General features: G+C 42.5%; 1 protein-coding gene across 1 annotated transcript in view; it reads left to right on the forward strand.

Moving 5' to 3' along the window:
- Pappa2 (pappalysin 2) overlaps positions 1-17,755 on the forward strand; it is a 237,787-nt gene that overhangs the window by 8,098 nt on the left and 211,934 nt on the right. The window contains exon 2 of the mRNA XM_036202723.1: positions 13,082-14,153. Within this exon, the coding sequence (XP_036058616.1) occupies positions 13,082-14,153 (1,072 nt within the window). The remainder of the gene's footprint in view (positions 1-13,081; positions 14,154-17,755) is intronic.

Consider the following 17,755-nt stretch of genomic DNA (forward strand, 5'->3'; position numbering starts at 1 on the left):
ACTTCTATTGTGTTCTACCTGGTAAACTCTGATTAACAGGCTTATAGGGGAACACTAAGCCACCCAGGAATCACAGGGTGTTTGATTCTGAAGTGTCACAAAGGAGAGAAAGCAGGAAGATACAGTTCACAGGGCTCCCTTACAACACCACAACATTCTCCTGGTTTTGTGCTAGCTGGGTGCTTGAACTCAGTTTGGTCAGGGCTTGGCATCTGACTTGCAACTAGACTTTGGAGTTGTCTCCTCGTCGTCTAGTGTAGTGTGGGAGGCAGCTGGAGTCCCTTTGAACATGACAGAGTGACCATCCCATCACCTCACTCCTCCTGCTTTAATACCTGACAATTGCTATTGACTTTCCTCTCTTCATTCCCCCAACCAGGGAAAAGGCTCCTGTAGGACCTTTTGATTTCAGCCTCACAACGCAGTGAGCGAGGCTTCTGTATTCAGGTGACATGGTGGGCTCTCGGTACTCCGTGAGGTATGATCTCTCCCAGTCCTCAAGGACAAGATGAAAACCCCAGAGGCCTTTGGGTGTCCTTTCTAGCACGGAGCACAGGTTGCTAAGAGGGACAGGGACAGAGCTGTAAAGTAGGAATTACCTTTGGCAGAGCAAGCACACTCAACTGTTGGCCTGTAGGCAGCCACCTTACGGTCCTTCCTCACCTCCTGCCTTCGTCCTTATTCACTTTTTCTTGTTGCTCTGAGGCTGGCCATCTGATTCATTCAGAATGTGTATGCCAGGAAGTCTGGCTCCCTCTCTTTCCTGTTTTAGTTCAGGCCTTGCAGAGGCCAAATAAACACCTTATTTGGCATTTATTGAGAAGAAGGCAACACCTTCATTTGGGTCCTGAGCCCATACACCCCACCTGTTCAGGAGCTTGAGTTCTTGATGTCACAAATAAGTACATAAATCTCAAGATTCTGCCCTTGAGGACATGGAGTCAGGTTACTCTAGGGCTCCATCAGATTCGTTCCTGTTCACATCACATACACCCTCACTCTTGTATGTTCCAGAGAGCATATTTCCTTGCCAAGTATGTGTCCCCCAAATAACAGTGTTCTTCCCTTCCTGTGTTTACTACCTGCTTTAAAATAATCTTACTCAAAAAGAAAGAAAACAGCCAGAAAATAAAACTCAGGGCAAACAAAAACAGTTTTCTCTATGACTCAGAAGTCACTGGCAGAGAAAAGTGGTTCTTCTCAAATATACAATATAGCAACTGGTAGGCAAAGCTTCCGAGCATTTTGAAGTTGAAGCATTGCCATGACAACCAGTTGGGACAGCAAGGACAGTAGTTGTGGCTCATTGCTAGTTTGGAAGGTCCAGCTACCTGACCAGAGGTGGAGTCACAGAGCTTAAGCATTGGTCAGGCATTCCTTTAGACACTAACTTAACATTTTCCCTCTTTCATTCAAGTGCTTGTTGTACGCAGGCTATGAAAGTAGTTTAGTATTATATATTTTCATTCTTTCATCTGTCCAAAGTTCATTGAACTTCTATTAGGTGAAACCTCAGACATTATGCCCTCTGTTAGAGAATTAAGACTAAGGGCTGTGCCTACAAGATGCTCACAGTCTGGTGGGAGGCTTCTTATAAATGATTATAACCTTTCATGGGCATGACTAGCTTGATATGGATGATCGAGAAGCAGAGTCAGGACTGGCAGGTGGCAGAAGTAAGGGAGAAGAGGAGAATAATGTCAAATGGCACAGGGTGCCAAGAAAGCCACCAGGTCTGAGGTGGGGACGTTGGACTTGGCAGGTGGGAGTCATAGACTGGTTTAGGGAAATCTGTTTCACTCCAGTTGGATCGGAGAGACATCCTGGTTAGCGGAGTCCTTGATGAGGAAAGGAAGAATGAAGACATACAGTAGGATGTCAAGGAAGGACGCTGTTGTGGAGATACAAATGAAGGGAGATCCAATACTCAGAGAAAGATGTTACAGAAGTAGTAATCTAAAGTGAGAGACAGCTCAGATGCAGGGAAATCATGGATGATAAATAAACAGAAATGTAAAGTGTGCAAATGTGGGCTCAATTATTGCGAGGGATTTTCACAGTGATGTTTCCTTGGCAACTTCCGTAATGCTGACTTTGTGCCATGCACTGCAGCAGTCAGTTTAGACATTTCAACTCAAGTGTTCCCCAGGAAAACTTGAAGAGGGAAACAACAACTGGAGAACTCAGAAAGAAATAGGACCCTGCCTGGGGGCATGTGGCTAGAGCACACAGAGCTGAAGACCTGCACTCAGCCTTCACAGAACCAAGGTCACCCACCTGCTGCAGACAGTGCTGAAGTCTGAGCCTGAGATCTCCTGCCTCAAAGGCACCCCTTCTCTCTCAAATGACTCTTTTGTTCTCTGTGTCCATGAAGGTCCCATCCACACAGGCTGAGCTCCTTCTCTGTCTGACTTTGAAATCATTTCAATTTAATGTAATATAGACTTACAGGTAGTTCCTAGCTCAGTTTATTTTCCTTCATTTGCTCACTTACTAGTTCATTTATTTAACAGATATTTAACACAAAATAGGCATTCATAACTGTTTTTTTTTCTTAAACCTCCCACTTCACACAGAATAATTATAAACAAGAACCATAGCAACAGGTCTGTCATAGACATTGTTTAAAGGCCCATTAATAATTTGAAATAATTGTATAAGAGAATTTCCCTATAATCCTTATAACCCAGCCCATGGCATAGATCCTGAGGACAGAGGTAATTTGGGGCAGGATTTCCTCCATGGGTGTGGTGGTCTTAATGGGCTCTTGGACAGAGCATAGGATATGATTGGCCTGAACTCAACCAGGGCTAGGCCATGACAAGGAGAGGCCTGAAATGGTAGCCTCACCCTCTTTGCCTCTCTGCCTCTGTGCTTTCAGCATTTCTAGGAAATGAGCAGAGTTAGATGGCAGCGTGTGGCTGAAACACAGGCCTTGAAAAGGGAGGCAGCTGTTCTCTTCTGTTCCTGGCACTTCTTCCAACATGCTCCTTCCTGACCCTGCCTTCTATTAGCCTTCAGCATTCCTCAGAGTTCCAAGTCATAGTCCCAGCAGGTCTGCTCAACAGATGAGTCTCCTGGTCTCTCATTAGCATCTCCAGACATTTCTGGATCTCAGTCCTTCCTGTGTCACCCAACCCCATGGCAGATCCTGGACAGAGTGGGTACCTTGTTGGAATGAGTAGATAGAGTATATTCTGGACCTTGTACACATAGAGCTTGGCCTCTTCTGACTACTCAACAGGGACCATATCTCAGAATTCTAGGCTATCAGGGAGTTTGTCTTTCCTCTTCATGTGGTCTACCTGTTCTTTGCCTCTGTGTAGACTATTCCTCTCACTAAGTGTCCTGCCTATGACTCCTCCTCCAGTGAAGTTTATTACCTCTAATTGGTGGGAACCAGGGGCAGCTGTAGGGCCTGGACTTCTTAGAGTCCAGCCATTACCAGCAATGTGAAATCCCTCATCTGTAAAATTGGAACTACAGTAATTTTGCTCTAATAATAGTGAATACACTAAACAAATCACGAACCTGGAGTTATACCCACTAGTAAGTCATTGACCAGTGCCAGTGGTTATTTTACCTTCGGTGGTACACAGAACTCTGCTAGCTAGGTTCTCTGGCTCTCCCTGACTTGTGCTTCTCTTCCTCCTGGCCTTCCTTACCCATGATAGTGCCGAAAAACTCCTCAGGCTTGAACACTTGTTGCTTGCACATCCATGTAGTACCATTCACCGAGTTATTTGCATTGAAACCTCAATTACCTGAATTCTAGGTAACTAGTATCCTTAGCAAACTAATGATTTGGTTACTCTGCCTTTTAGGCAAATAGAAGGACACAATGACAAGATGAGACTGCAAAAGGAATCTAGTCACTAAGCCCATCACACATGGAACAATAGTTCTTTCCTCTTTCCATAGCCACACTCTCAGGTGTGGATAGTGAGAGCCAGCCAGCTGGGAGAATGCTCGAGATGAAGATTCCAGACATTTGTCTGCGCATACAGCAGCCTAGTGAGGCACACACCGGGAAAGACATTCCTAGAGTCAAAAGGAGACAGCCTGGGGATACACTCCCAAGTTTCTTAGCTTCTAATTTGGTCTTATTTCAGCTCTTTCTGGATGCTCCTGTTTAATTTAAATTTCTCGTTGGAAAGTAGAAGAAAAGATTTTAGGAAGATATGGTGTCTTTTTTCAGTAAGGTAGGATCATTTTTTAATGATTCTAGTCCTTATTTAACCCTAACTATCAACGCACCAGATCACTTACTTTCCTTTGTCCTTTCTCCTTCTCCTGCAGTCAACACAGTTTCCGGCAGGGGTTTCCCCTGAGGTCTGAACTAAGAGAATGCTCTTGGAACACAGGCCTCTGCAGACTACCTGGGTTCAATGTGAGAACAAAAGCTCTGGCTCTCTGACACTGTCATACAGCTGCACAAAGCCTCTATGACCATTTAGTTTTGACAGGCACAGCCTTCGGGTGTGTGGCCCCTGAGGGGGCTGTCTCCCTGCGCTTTGTTCCTTGAAAACTGGGGCCTCTTAGGTGACTTGTGCCTATGCAGCAGAGGCATGAACATTTAGGTGTTACTACATGAGCCCAGGTAGTGTGCATAACTGAATGACTATGGTAGCCACTGGGCAAAGGATTTACCTTGCAAGAGCAGTGTAGTGTACCAATTTAAGAAAACTTGCTGTGTGAAGTCTGTTGTCATCTGACCAAGAAGTAGTAGGTTATTTTCAAGGCAAAAGTCTCTCTTCCAAGCTTCTGAGCACTGCAGGACTACTGAGGATGTATACACTACTATTTAAACACTTCCTAGGGTGGTATTGATTCTGGAAACTGACCCTACTAAAAGGAAATGCTAAACCAATGTCTGAGAGGCTTCTGAAGTCATTTATTCAACGGAGGAATGAAACAATAGGAAATTGGAACTGGAGCTGCTTCTCGGGCATTAGAAATGAGTTCGTGGGGAGGAGGAAGGTGGAAGAAGGTGGAGAAGGGGGAATACTTGGTGCGCAGGGAGCCACTGTGGGTCTGGGTCTCTCTGAGGACTAAGGGGCTCCAGAGCCCATGGTATCATGTGAAGATGACTATTTGCCCTATTCCAGTATACAACTTTGCCTCCCTCAGAATTCTTGTCTCTTGCCTTCTGCATTTCTGTTCTCCCACTGTACTGCTGGCCTTCCCATGTTTGTTAAGGTGAGAGATCAGCTTGATGGGAAGGCAAGCTGTAGACAGCTTTCTGCTTCTGATGAGAAACAGCAGGCCTTTCCATCCCTCCTCCTATAGATGCTCACTGTGTTAACTCTTTGCAGTCATCCTTGGGCCACTGGCTAGCCCTTAAGAGAATGCCTTAGCTCCAGGATCAGCATAGCTCACCAAGGTTCAGGAACTTTCATCATTTGTTCTGAAAGGCAAACTATAAGTGATTCAAATGACATGCCGATAAATAAATAAATAAGTAAACAGAATTCCCCAGGTTTTAAATTACTCAGGAGACTTCCTTTTCCTCCTCCCCCAAACCTTCCTTGGTAGCAAGGACTACGCAGAAGGAACATTGCAATACTTATTAAACTTCCATTATTTCCCCCTGTGAGGAAAAATAATGTAGTATTGCTCAAATATACTGAGATGATTGATGACATCTGGCAAAGTACTGAGTCTGGAGGAAGTTGCCCAGATGAGTTAGAGGCAACAGGGTGAGGAGGGCTTTTGACTCTTTGTTGTCTCCAGTAGCTAATGTGAGAGGAGGTGAGAGTCGATTTGCTGCAGAGGCATAGCCTTTGGGGACAGAGCCCTGCTCGGTCAGATTAGTAACTACTCCCTCTGTGGGAGTGAGTTGTAGAGGGGCAAAGATTAAATACTTTTTTTTTTAAATTAGGGAAAACAGAGTTGTTGTGTGACATGTTTTCACTTGGGAGGATGCCCTTGACAACTCTGCTAAAAACCTCCTGTGGATCCAAGCCAGTAATGACTTACTTATTCCTACCATGGGCAAGATGCTGGCCTTGATACAATGGGAATCAGAGGAATGATTGGGTAGGATTGTCAGCTCTCAGGGATCTGGTAAGATTGTTGAAGAGATGGACCTCCATGTGCTAAAATAATGACCTTAGCCACGGATACAGCCCTGACTGCCGATCGTTCTTGATTGTTAGTGTGCTTCATCTTTCTCCTGCTTCTGCAAGTCTGTTGGACAGCATAGTTTCAGGTATTGCTTGAGTTCCACTGAGTCAAAATCTCCATTTGTCTAGATCTAGTTTCAGCCTGTAGGTACTAGGCAGTATGCAGAGCCTGTGATTTTGATTCAGCTCTACGAGTTGCCCTATCTCCATCCCATCACAAGATTAACCCCAAGAGTAGCTAACCTGTATGGACACAGTACCAGAACCCACGCTTACTACGTTCCCTAGGATTCCATTTAAGCCTCCTTTTCTGAGACTGTGCCCTTCTTTAGGTTCTAGTATTCCATGCCACCACTGTTCGCTTTCCTGCTCTCTTAGGCAATTCCAAAGCAATCTTCTCCTGGCTGTGCAAACCTGCCTGGGTGGACTCCCACTGTATGCCTGGGTGGCCTGTGGAGGGTCAGCAAAATCACCCTTCCTGGCGTCTCTCATCCATGCCTGTGATGAGAGTGTGACTAAAGTTAAAAGTGCTCTGAAAGAGAGGCTGAAATGTTTGCTGGAAAGATGCTAGTGAGATGGTCCCCAGGGGACGTTCCCCAACTCTGTGCTGTAATTTGTAAACCATCAGACTCAGAGATGAAAAGCTGTGCCTAATCCTCTCTTGAAAGACAGTTATCCAGAGCAGCTGGAAAACACCTCCTTGGGCTCCCTCTGTTTTACTTTCTACCTACCCATCTTCCTGCTCACATAGTCCTGTATCTGCCAGCTGACTGTTCTTTGATGGATGGCCTTCTTCCATGTCCTCCTTGTCTTTTTTACCCTTCCACACTCTCTCTGCTGTGTGTGTGTGTATGTGTGTGTGTGTGTGTGTGTGTGTGTGTGTGTGTGTGTGTGTGTGTGTGTGGTGAGGGGAAGAGTGATGGGTGTTGAGTAAGTAGTTCTGCAGAAGGCATCATCTACATGTGTGGGGTAGACCCAGGCATAATACCCCAAGAAACGACCTTGCCTTCTATCAGACTGATTTATGATCATGACCTAACCTGGTCCCCCATGCATCCCCCGTGCTTTTTTTCCATTTTCCTCCTAAAAACAAACTTGCGCCACATGGCATGTTTTTGTAGTTACCAGAGTTGATGACGCTCTGTATGACTCGTCTGTTTTGTTGATAGAAGCCTTACCTTCCTGGAAGCTGATGAAGCTTCTCTGAGAAGTAGGACTGTCCATCCTGATTTTAATCCCCCAGAGGTGCAGGGCAAAACTCTGCCGTGGAGATTTCTTGGAAGTTAGGTTCTTAAGCTCTGTCTTTGCCAAAAGCATCATTTCTGCCCAGACCTTAACCTCCCCCACTGCCACTCTAGCTTGTTGTTAAGTGAACTCCTCTAGGAGAATCTGCCATGGATGAAGCCTCCAGGGGAGGAGGGCTTTGCCTAAGAAAAGCTCTCAACCAGATTCATCATGCATGCTGTCATCCAGTTGTGGACTCTCTAGAAGAAAGTAGCTCATTATAAAATGGCTTGGGAAGAGCACATCTAACATACTGGGGAAAGCCAACAACTAGTTTCACAGCAAGGGGCGTGCCTGAGCTCTTTCTTTTGGTTCCCTGTTCATTCTTATGTAACTTTAGGGCTATTAGGGTTCCCAAGGTATGATGGGAAAGTTGTATTTGCCAGTCAGGGCTCTCAGGACTCAGATTTCAGTAGATATGGCTAAGGAACAAAAAAAAAAACCCATCATTTCTTGATCCTGTGGTGAAATTTGGATATCTAAGGTAAACCCCTTTTTATCAGTGAAGTCTCAAGTGGCCTAGATGATTAGGCTAAAGACGGTAGCAGCACACCACTTAGCAGGTTGTCCACTTCAATGAGGATAGTCAAGATCAAGGACTTCCCAGACTAGATGAAACTTAAGGTAATTTTTGAAGGGCATCCCAACAGATGAGAGATATTTCAGATAATGTGACAGATACAACTCCATTTGTGGTTCTGGGACTATATTGTTAGGAAAACAGCATGTCTATGGGATATGCTTAGCTGGGGAGATCCACGAGGATGGAGCAGAGCTTCTTCCTCAGCATTGGACCTATGTAGCCTCATAAAAAGGGACACAGCTTGTTCATTTGTTTCAACACTGAAAAAGTTGACTTAATGTTCCTGAAATACAGATAGTCTTTCTGTTGTATGGAAGAAAAGGGCACAGGATGCTATTACCTTTATTATTGTTGTAAAGTAAGAATTCAAAAGACAATGGCTTCCTGAAAGTTAGCAGGTTAGTTTTCTCTTTCTTTCTTTCTTTCTTTCTTTCTTTCTTTCTTTCTTTCTTTCTTTCTTTCTTTCTTTCTTTCTTTCTATCTTTCTTGACTTTTATAATTCCTAGATGACAGTTTTCTTCCTCATTGTGATATGAGGGCCAATGTGGAATTCTCACTTTATTATTTGGTCTCATGGTCAGAAGACTCCTTCCAGCCAAAGCCAACTGACAAAAGATTCCAAGAGAGAGAAGGCAGACTGGTGGAGAAGGGAGTGAGCCACCAGCAGTAGAGAGGTGGAGACAGTTCCCAGAGGGAGGGTCCCCTGTTCATTGTTCTTTTCAAGTCTGGGCTCCTCTTTCACCTATTACACACTTAACTGTGAAGTAATGGAAGCCACTGTCCTGAAGTCACTTTCCTGCTCTTAGCAATGCCTTTCTTCAACCCTCTTCTCTGTGGTCATGTTTCTGGATTCAGCAGAACAAGCCTCCTTGGCCTTGGATGTTTAAGACTTGCTTAGTAACTGTTATATATCACAAGCCTGCCTGTGGGCCACCTAGAAATGTGATCAAATATTCAGCAAGGCTACCTGTCAACACAAGCTCTAGCCAACAACCTAATAGTCACTGGCTTTCTCTTCCAAACTATTTCTAGATGTGTCTTTGGGCCTATGCATTTTCCCAGGTGGCACAGAAAAAAAGGTAGTCTGTGAGTCTATTAATGCCACATTCACTAGCCCATGTCATTCTTTTTGCTCCTGAGCAATAACACTTTTTGAAAAAAAATGATTTTAAGTATTTTACTGTAGTAGAAGGACTACAGGCTTTTTGGTTGAATAGACTTGGTTTTGATCTCTGCTTTTGGCACTTGTTAGATGTAAGACTGAATCATTTTCCCCATCTTTCAATGCTCAGATTTTGGTCTTCAGGGAAGAATATTTCAATTCAGCCCATACATTTGTGGTACATTAAGAGGGGTGGTATATTAGCCATGGTTAGAACACAGCAAAGCCTCAGTAAAAGATAGCTCAAGTTCCCTTTTTTTCATCTTGGCATAAGGAGCAGATCTTCTGAGCATAAAGAAGAACTCACAAGATTGAAAGAATCATGGTGATGTCTACATAGGGACTGCACTTCAAATTTCCCCCTCTAACCAGTTATTCACAACACTTTAGCTTTGAGGCTCACATTTTATTAGAATTGTTAATATTGCCCTGGGGATATTTTTGTTTGAGAAAAGGACCTTTTCCCTGAGGGTAACTGACTCTATTAATTCCAAATGCTAGTAATTAATAACAGTAGAGAAGTGGATACAAATTTTTTTTTTTTGAAGACACACTTGAGTATATGATCTGTTAAGATCACCATGGCTTCTAAATATGGCTTTGGGAGCTGAGAACACAAATACAATGAACAAGATATAGATATACTCCCTGAATTTACTTTTACCCCCTTGAACACTAAGTTTTAATACAACACAAGGTATTTAACCAAGTGTAAATTTAGTAAACATCAATATATAACAGAGAGCAATTGGAAGGAAGTGCTGGAAAGTTATTATCTAAGTTTTCAGAGGATGTGATTCAAGTGTTTGGCTTCAATCCGACCGCCATCCTTTGAGTTACATCACTCCATCTGATTTTTCTAACCATGGGCTATCAGAGTTCATTTTGTTGCTGAGTGATTTAATAAATCATATTCATGATGTGGTCCCTCTGTTCTTCCCAAGAATGTGGCTTTGATGAATAAACACCAGTTATAATGTGTTTGTTTCTATCACATGTACATCCAAAGTTATAAAATCCCACTCTTGCACAAGCTCTGAGTTTTACCACGTATACTGTGTTGGCTTAGAACATGGTGCCTCTTTCAGCCTCTGTGCTAGACAGAGAAGAAAGAGATGTGTCCTCAACATGGTGATTCTGTCATTTCTTCCCCTGTGAAACAAAATTTATCTTGTTTCTGCTTGGTGGGGTCAAGTGAGTCTTTCCTAAGGGCACATGGGGAGCTGTGCCAGGCTGCCCTGTAGTTTCAGCTTATAATTAACAGGTGATAAAGAGCAGACTTGGAATGGACAGGTTTTATTCACAGGTACAACTGGTGCAGAGGTAGACATCTAAATGCTCAAGACCTGGATGGTGAGCAATATTTACCCCTTTCAAACTACAGAAAGTCATCTACATCATCTGTAACACAGCTGAGTCTACTTTAGTTGGAGAGAAAGAGAGGGAGACATTTGGCTGCTTAGATCGGTGTTCCTTTTTAGTTTGGAGCTCTTGGAACTGGCTCCTACCAGTTTAGCAGAGCCAAATGCGCACCTCTCTTCCCAATACCATATGCAGTGACATCATATTAGCAGCCTAAAATTAGCACCATGGGTGTAATTTATACTACAGAAATTAGCAAACACTGAAAATTAGTAACTTGAAAACTTTATAGCTTCCTGTGAGACAACTAAGTAGAAATAATTACTGTACTGTTGATCAAATAAAGTTCTAAGGGCAGTAAATTAAAGTTTTCAAGAACCATAACTGGATTAAGTTAATAATTTATTAAAAACCATTTAAAGTATCTATGCTCTAATTCTATACACATACTTGTGTATGCAGCCATTTATAATAGAATTTGAAATTCTTTTTTTTTTAAATCAGCATATAGCTGAGCTATCAGTGACTCTATGGTACTCACATTAAATATTGTGGCACTTCTGTTCATAGGTCAGAGGTTTTACATAATGAAGATAATACTGTACTTTTTAAAACATGAAGCTAGGAGAAAATATAAAGCAGGGAACTTAGTACTGATCATAGTAGGTTTGTCTTCTTTATGAAAATCCACCTGACACAAGGATTTTTAAAGAAGTAGTTCTTAAACTCTCTTAATAGAAATACAACAGTTTAACAAAAACAGAAAAAAAGCAAAAAAAATTAAAAATCCCCCAAACAGTACTGCCAAATTGGAATTGCATTGTAGGTAATCATTACCCATTCAAAGTTGAATTATTTAGTTGACAAGGCATTTTATTGTTTAAAATAAATTTGCCCCTTAAATTTCAAGTTATTTTATGTCAGGGACAAGAGAAGATATTCTGCCATTTATGAGAATATAACTATTTGCTTGCCACAAGAAGGAAGTCTTAAAGAAAGCATGCTCTCCCAAATTGGACTCGATGGTTTTTAGCTTTGTGTCTTTTTTAAATGAGGATACAATGGGTAGATGGAGAAGAGGTGTTCTGAGAGGAGCTGGAGGAAGGGATAAATAAGACAAAAAGATATTGTATAAAATCCTCAAGGAATTAATAAAAGAGAAAAAGAATGAGAAGCCTTTTGCTAATAAATCTATACTATTCATAAATAAATATTGTTGGCTTAGATTATAGAAGAATTCAGGGAATAGGTAAAATAATTGTCTAACAATCCAGAGGAGAACAACTCTTATTTTTTCCTCAGGAAGCAGATCCTAAGACTCTATATTAATCATTCATCAGTACAGAACATATTTATCATACTGAGAGTTTCCATGTAAGTGTAATGCTTTCCTGTAGTTTACTAATAAAGATGTTCCTTAGGGCAGTGGTTCTCAGACTTCCTAATGCTGCGACCCTTTAATACAGTTCCTCATGGTGTGCTGACCCCAACCATAAAACTATTTTTCGTGCTCTTCATAACTGTAATTTTGCAACTATTATGAATCATCATATAAATATTTTTGGAGGTAGAGGTTTGCCAAAGAGGTCCTGACCCACAGGTTGAGAACCACTGCCTTAGAGTATATGTGAGAAGAAGCTACGGAGCAAGAGATGGTGAATTAACCAAAGTGCAGTGCTGGGACTTTCAAGTCCTCCTCCTCTCTGCCTGAAGGTTCCTTTCCATCTCTGGTTCTACAGACACTATGTCCCCAACATGCTTCTTGCTGCCCCATTTTCAGAGTTAGTATCCACAGGTGTCCCTGCTGTTATTCAAATGGATTTATTGATCCAGTGCTTGCTCTGAGCCAGGCAGCAGGGCAATGCATGCAGGGATCTCATTTATTTGGGAGGTCCCGTTTGTGTTCTGTGACAGGAATCATGGGATAGAAAACGGTCATTCTCCTAACTGACTTTCTCAGTTTTGAGGATGGGCCCATGGGACCAGTGTTATTTTGTATTATCTGGGGAACAGCTGTTCTCTGTTGCTGACAGTTATACTAGAAAGGCAGTGGGCTAGGAGTGATATGTGAGTGTTACAAGCTCCTTACTTTTCTCATGAGAAACATCATTTCAATGTTCAAAAGAGAAAATGAATGATGGCCACTTGGTCTCAGAAACTATGGCTGCCCTCAGGACTTTTGAGGAAATGAAAGCCTCTCGTGATAGTGTAAGGAAGAAGGTCCTCTGAGCTTACAGCATGAAGAATATTTAAAGCAAAGTGTAATCATCATTTGTGTTGTATATCTACTAGCTGGATTCTATGTTGGTTATTTTAAAATACCAGAATGAGCTAAATTGAGTGGAATCTTCTCCTTTATTTATTTATTTATTTATTTATTTATTTATTTATTTATTTATTTATTGGTGGATAGACACTGTCAGAATATCTAATACAGGAGTGTGGACAGGTAGCCAATGTGGGGAACTGGAACCTACATTCTTGCTATTGACACGGCCTTTCCTTTCCCTTTCTCCACCCCTTTGTATCTGGTCTTTCTCCCTTCAACTCTCCCTTCTTTCCCAGGTGTGTTTGATAACTGCTCCCACACAGCCAATGACAAGGGCTGGGCCCTGGGGATCCGCTCAGGGAAGGACAAGGGCAGGAGAGATGCTCGCTTCTTCTTTTCTCTCCGCACTGACCGGGTGAAGAAAGCTACTATTGTGACTGGCCACAGCCGATACCAGCCAGGCACATGGACTCATGTAGCAGCCACTTATGATGGACAGCATATAGCTCTGTATGTGGATGGCACTCGAGTGGCTAGTAGTCCTGACCAGTCTGGTCCACTGAATAGCCCTTTCATGGCATCCTGCCGCTCCCTACTCCTGGGAGGGGACAGCTCCGAGGATGGGCATTATTTCCGTGGCTATCTGGGCACGCTGGTCATCTGGTCGACTGCCCTCTCACAAACCCACCTCCAGCACAGTCCCCAGCATCCAAGTGGAGCAAATGAGTTGACCACCCTGATCCTGACAGCCACTTTTAACCCTCTAAAGGAACAGTGGGCCCCCTTTAGAGATGAGACATATCCCCGGCTGGAGGTCCTCCAGGACTCTGAGTCACAGCCTGAGATTCTGTCACCTTTGCAGCCCCCACCTTGTGGGCAAACAGCTTGTGACAATGTGGAACTGATCTCTCAGTACAATGAGCATGGACCTCTTCGGGGAGAGAAAGTGGTCCGCTACCAGGTGGTCAACATCTGTGATGATGAGGGTCTGCATCCCATTGTGAGTGATGATCAGATCCGCCGGCAACACAAGGCACTGAATGAGGCCTTCAGCCGCTACAATATCAGTTGGCAGCTGAGTGTCCACCAGGTCCACAACTCCACCCTGCGCCACCGGGTTGTGCTCGTTAATTGTGAGCCCAGCAAGATTGGCAATGACCACTGTGACCCTGAGTGTGAGCATCCACTCACTGGCTACGATGGGGGTGACTGCCGCCTGCAGGGTCGCTGCTACTCCTGGAATCGCAGGGATGGACTCTGTCATGCGGCGTGCAACAACATGCTGAATGATTTTGATGATGGGGACTGCTGCGATCCTGAAGTGACTGATGTCCGCAAGACTTGCTTTGACCCCGACTCACCCAAGAGGTAAGGAACTGGGGTCTGGGCTCTCTTCTTACACCATACATTTCTACCACTGCATTACTTTTGATTCCAGGAGACAAAAGAGGGTTCCCACAGTCCCCATATAAAACGTTCTTCCCTCCTAGGCTTTACTGGGTTTTTAGGAAGTACTAGGTGTGTGAGGCAATTAAGGGCCTGGAAATGCCTAATAAGGTACAGCTCTCACAGAGCTAAAGGACTATGGAGCAGAGTTTCTACAAACTACTCAAGGACGTGGGCAGGGCAGAGAAGACATAGACCAGCTCAAGGACTTAGACTAGAGGAGTCTAAGGAATCCCCAAGAAGAAACACAGGGTTCTTTGGAGAGCTCTTTGACAAAGTCACTGTCTTGATTGAGGGAGTTGGTGAGTTAGTCAAATTCTTGTCAATCAAATGACATACTTGAAGTGAGCTGATTCGGGTCCATTTTCTGGATGTACTAGTCCCAGTCCAGGAAGGCCTGGTGGGTAAAGCAGCCCATTGTGGCAGGAGCAAAGTGTTCAATTCATGCTTTAGGAAGCAAGAGTAGAGGAGGAAGAGGCCAGGGTCCTGCAGTTCCCACTGAGAGTACGTTTCTGGTGATTCAAGAACATGCCACTAGACTTGAACTCCTCAGTGTTCTATCACTTCCCGTAACACTGCCCTGGCCTTTGAAGCACTTGTTGGTCAGACTTTTGGTTGCTGTGACAGATACCTGAGGGGAGTGACTTAAAAGGAGGAAAGATAAATATTTTCTGGGCTGATCATCTCAGACGTTTCAGGTTATGTATCGGGATCTATGGTGAGACTCTACACACAGTGGAGGAAGGAGAGACGCTACTTCACAATAGCTAGGAAGCGGAGGAAGGCTGGGAGGTGGTAGGAGACAAGACTAGCTCTTTAACAACATGTGCTGGTGACTCACCACCTTCAGTAAACCTCACCCCTTAAGTCTCTACTACATCCCAATGATGACATTAAATCAGGATTCTATCGGCAGGTTAATCCAGTGATGAACTCAGGGCTCTCCTCTCATGATCCATCACTTCCAAAAGTTCTCTCAGTTAGTAACTAGTGCTTTAACATGTGAGACGACACGTCAGATGCAAACCATACCAGGGACCCTCATCTAAGTCACAGTAACAGTCTGTCAAGGTGCCTGGGCAACATTATCTTCAGAATGTTCCTTTAGCTTTTTGAATTTTGGCTGCATTACCCATATCTGAGTCTTTATAACTTATTCCTCTCTCTGTCTCAGAGTTGCTATGGAAACATTCCATTTATTATCCAGACCTATGATGCCAACATACAATATTTGCATTGTATAACTAAAGGAGATATTTATGCTCTTCGAGTACTAGCACTAAATCCAGTGCCTTGATCATGCTAGGCACAAGCCCTACCACTAAGCAAAACTTCCAGTCTCAAATATTTGAACATTTTTGATTGTTAAGAATATTTAAATCACAGTGTGTGTGCACATGTGCATACATGTGTTTGTGTGAATGCACATATGTTCAGGTGCATGCATGCATGCATGCATGCATTCATGCATGTGGAGGCCACAGGACTTTAGATTATTCTCAGGTACTCCTGAGACATAGACTCTGATTGGCCTGGAGTATGCTGGATATTTGGGTGTGGGTCCAGTGAGCCCTGGATCCATCTATTTCCACACCCCCCAGCTCTCAGATTACAAGCATGCACCACTAGGTGCGGTGGTTGTTTTTTAAACATGGGCTCTGGAGACTGAACTACAATCCTTGTGCTTGCAATAAAAGCACTCCATGGACTGAGCTGTCTCCCTAGCTCAAAATCTTTACATTCAAAATATCAAATTGTATTAAATGAGGAACAGTAATCCCCTAATACTTCTCCATGTTCCAGTGTTAAACAGAACAGGCAGCCTTATTTAGTTAGCCTAGTCTAGATGGTTCTTTAAATTAGAATATTTATTCTCCTTATATATGAAATTTTTCTTAAAATGAGTACTTTGATACTTCTCTGTTCTATTTTTCCCCCCAGACACCTTGCTATGTATCTTCTGATCTATTCTTTGACTTTTTTTCTTATGTTTTTTTAATGTTTATCATTTATGTTGGTTTTTTTTTTGTCAGCTATATTTCCTTAATTTTGTCTTCTTCAGTGCAACCCAGCAGGGTGCACTATTCTAGAGGTATTGCAATACCAGATAGATGAGTGAATTGGATGCAGCAAGCTCCTACTCCACCTCCTTGCTCTCTATATTTACTATATTGTCCTACACTAGAGGACTCATCAGATACTACCATATTAAGAATATATATTTGTAGTTTTTTTTCACTCTTCTTTACTCTTTGGGGGCCCACCACCCAGATCCCAAATTAATACACAGAAACTTATATTTTCTTATAAATGCCCGGCCTTAGCTTGGCTTGTTTCTAGCCAGCTTTTGTTAACTTATATTATCCTGTCTACCTTTTGCCTCTGGGTTTTTAACTTTCTTTACTTCTTACTCTGTGGCTTGCTGTGTAGCTGGGTGGTTAGCCCCCGATTTCCTTCTTTCCTTTCTTCTCACTCCTCAGTCTTCTCTTTCGGAGTTCTCCTTCTTTTTATTCTTTCTGCCTGCCGGTCTTGCTTATTCTTTCTCCTGCCTTGCTATCAGCTGTTCAGCTTTATTAGATCAATCAGGTGTTTTAGACAGCTTCACAGAGTTAAACAAATGCAACACAAAAGAATGCAACACATCTGTGCATCATTAAACAAATGTTCCACAGCATAAAAAAGTTACATATCTTAAACAATATTATACAACATATATTACACTTGATCTTAGCTCAGAGACTAAGAAGCAATTATCTTCTATATTTTGACAACTTGAAAGTTTTAAGATAATTTTTAAAAAAATCTTCTAATTTTAATATCAGTTTATTTTATTTAAGATTTTAGTTGTTTAAATATCTGGTTTTATTATTTTAAATTTTGTGTCTATTGTGTGTGCGTATCTGTGTATGAGTATGTGCATATATGTGCAGGTATCCATGGGGGCTAGAGGCATTGGATCTCCTGGAGTTAGAGTTAGAAGCAATTGTGAACTGAGGGGTCTGGGAACCAAGCTTGGGTTCAGTGGAAAAGAAGTGTATGCTGTTGTTAACCATTGCACTATCATTTTTAGCCAACCATTTTTATTTAAAGTTGTAAGGTTCATTTTTGTTTTATGAAAATAAGACTAAAATATTTCTTGTCTCTTTTCTTCATGTTGGTGATTTATTTAAAATATCTAGTGCTTGTTCACACAGGAGGGAACACACCTTAAAATCTCTATGTTTAATTGTTCCCAAACTTCCCTTTTCTCTCTTTCAATCCCTTCATGTGTGTATTCTATGTGTGAAGTTTTTGTTTATTTTCTATCTTATATTCTTTGTGCTAAATTTTTGTTAATAAAACACTGAATTATTTTTACTATTCAGGAAAGAACTGAGACACAATCCTTTGTCAGGTTCTTATGGTATGTCAGAAACATTAAACTAAGTAGAGGGAAAACCAAAGGAATGCATAAAGGACAGTGCCAGCAACTTACTGGAGGGCTTAAATTTTTTATCTAAATTCTCTAAATTTAAATACAGGCT

Source organism: Onychomys torridus, chromosome 11 (genome assembly GCF_903995425.1).
Source record: "Onychomys torridus chromosome 11, mOncTor1.1, whole genome shotgun sequence".
Lineage (NCBI taxonomy): Eukaryota > Metazoa > Chordata > Mammalia > Rodentia > Cricetidae > Onychomys > Onychomys torridus.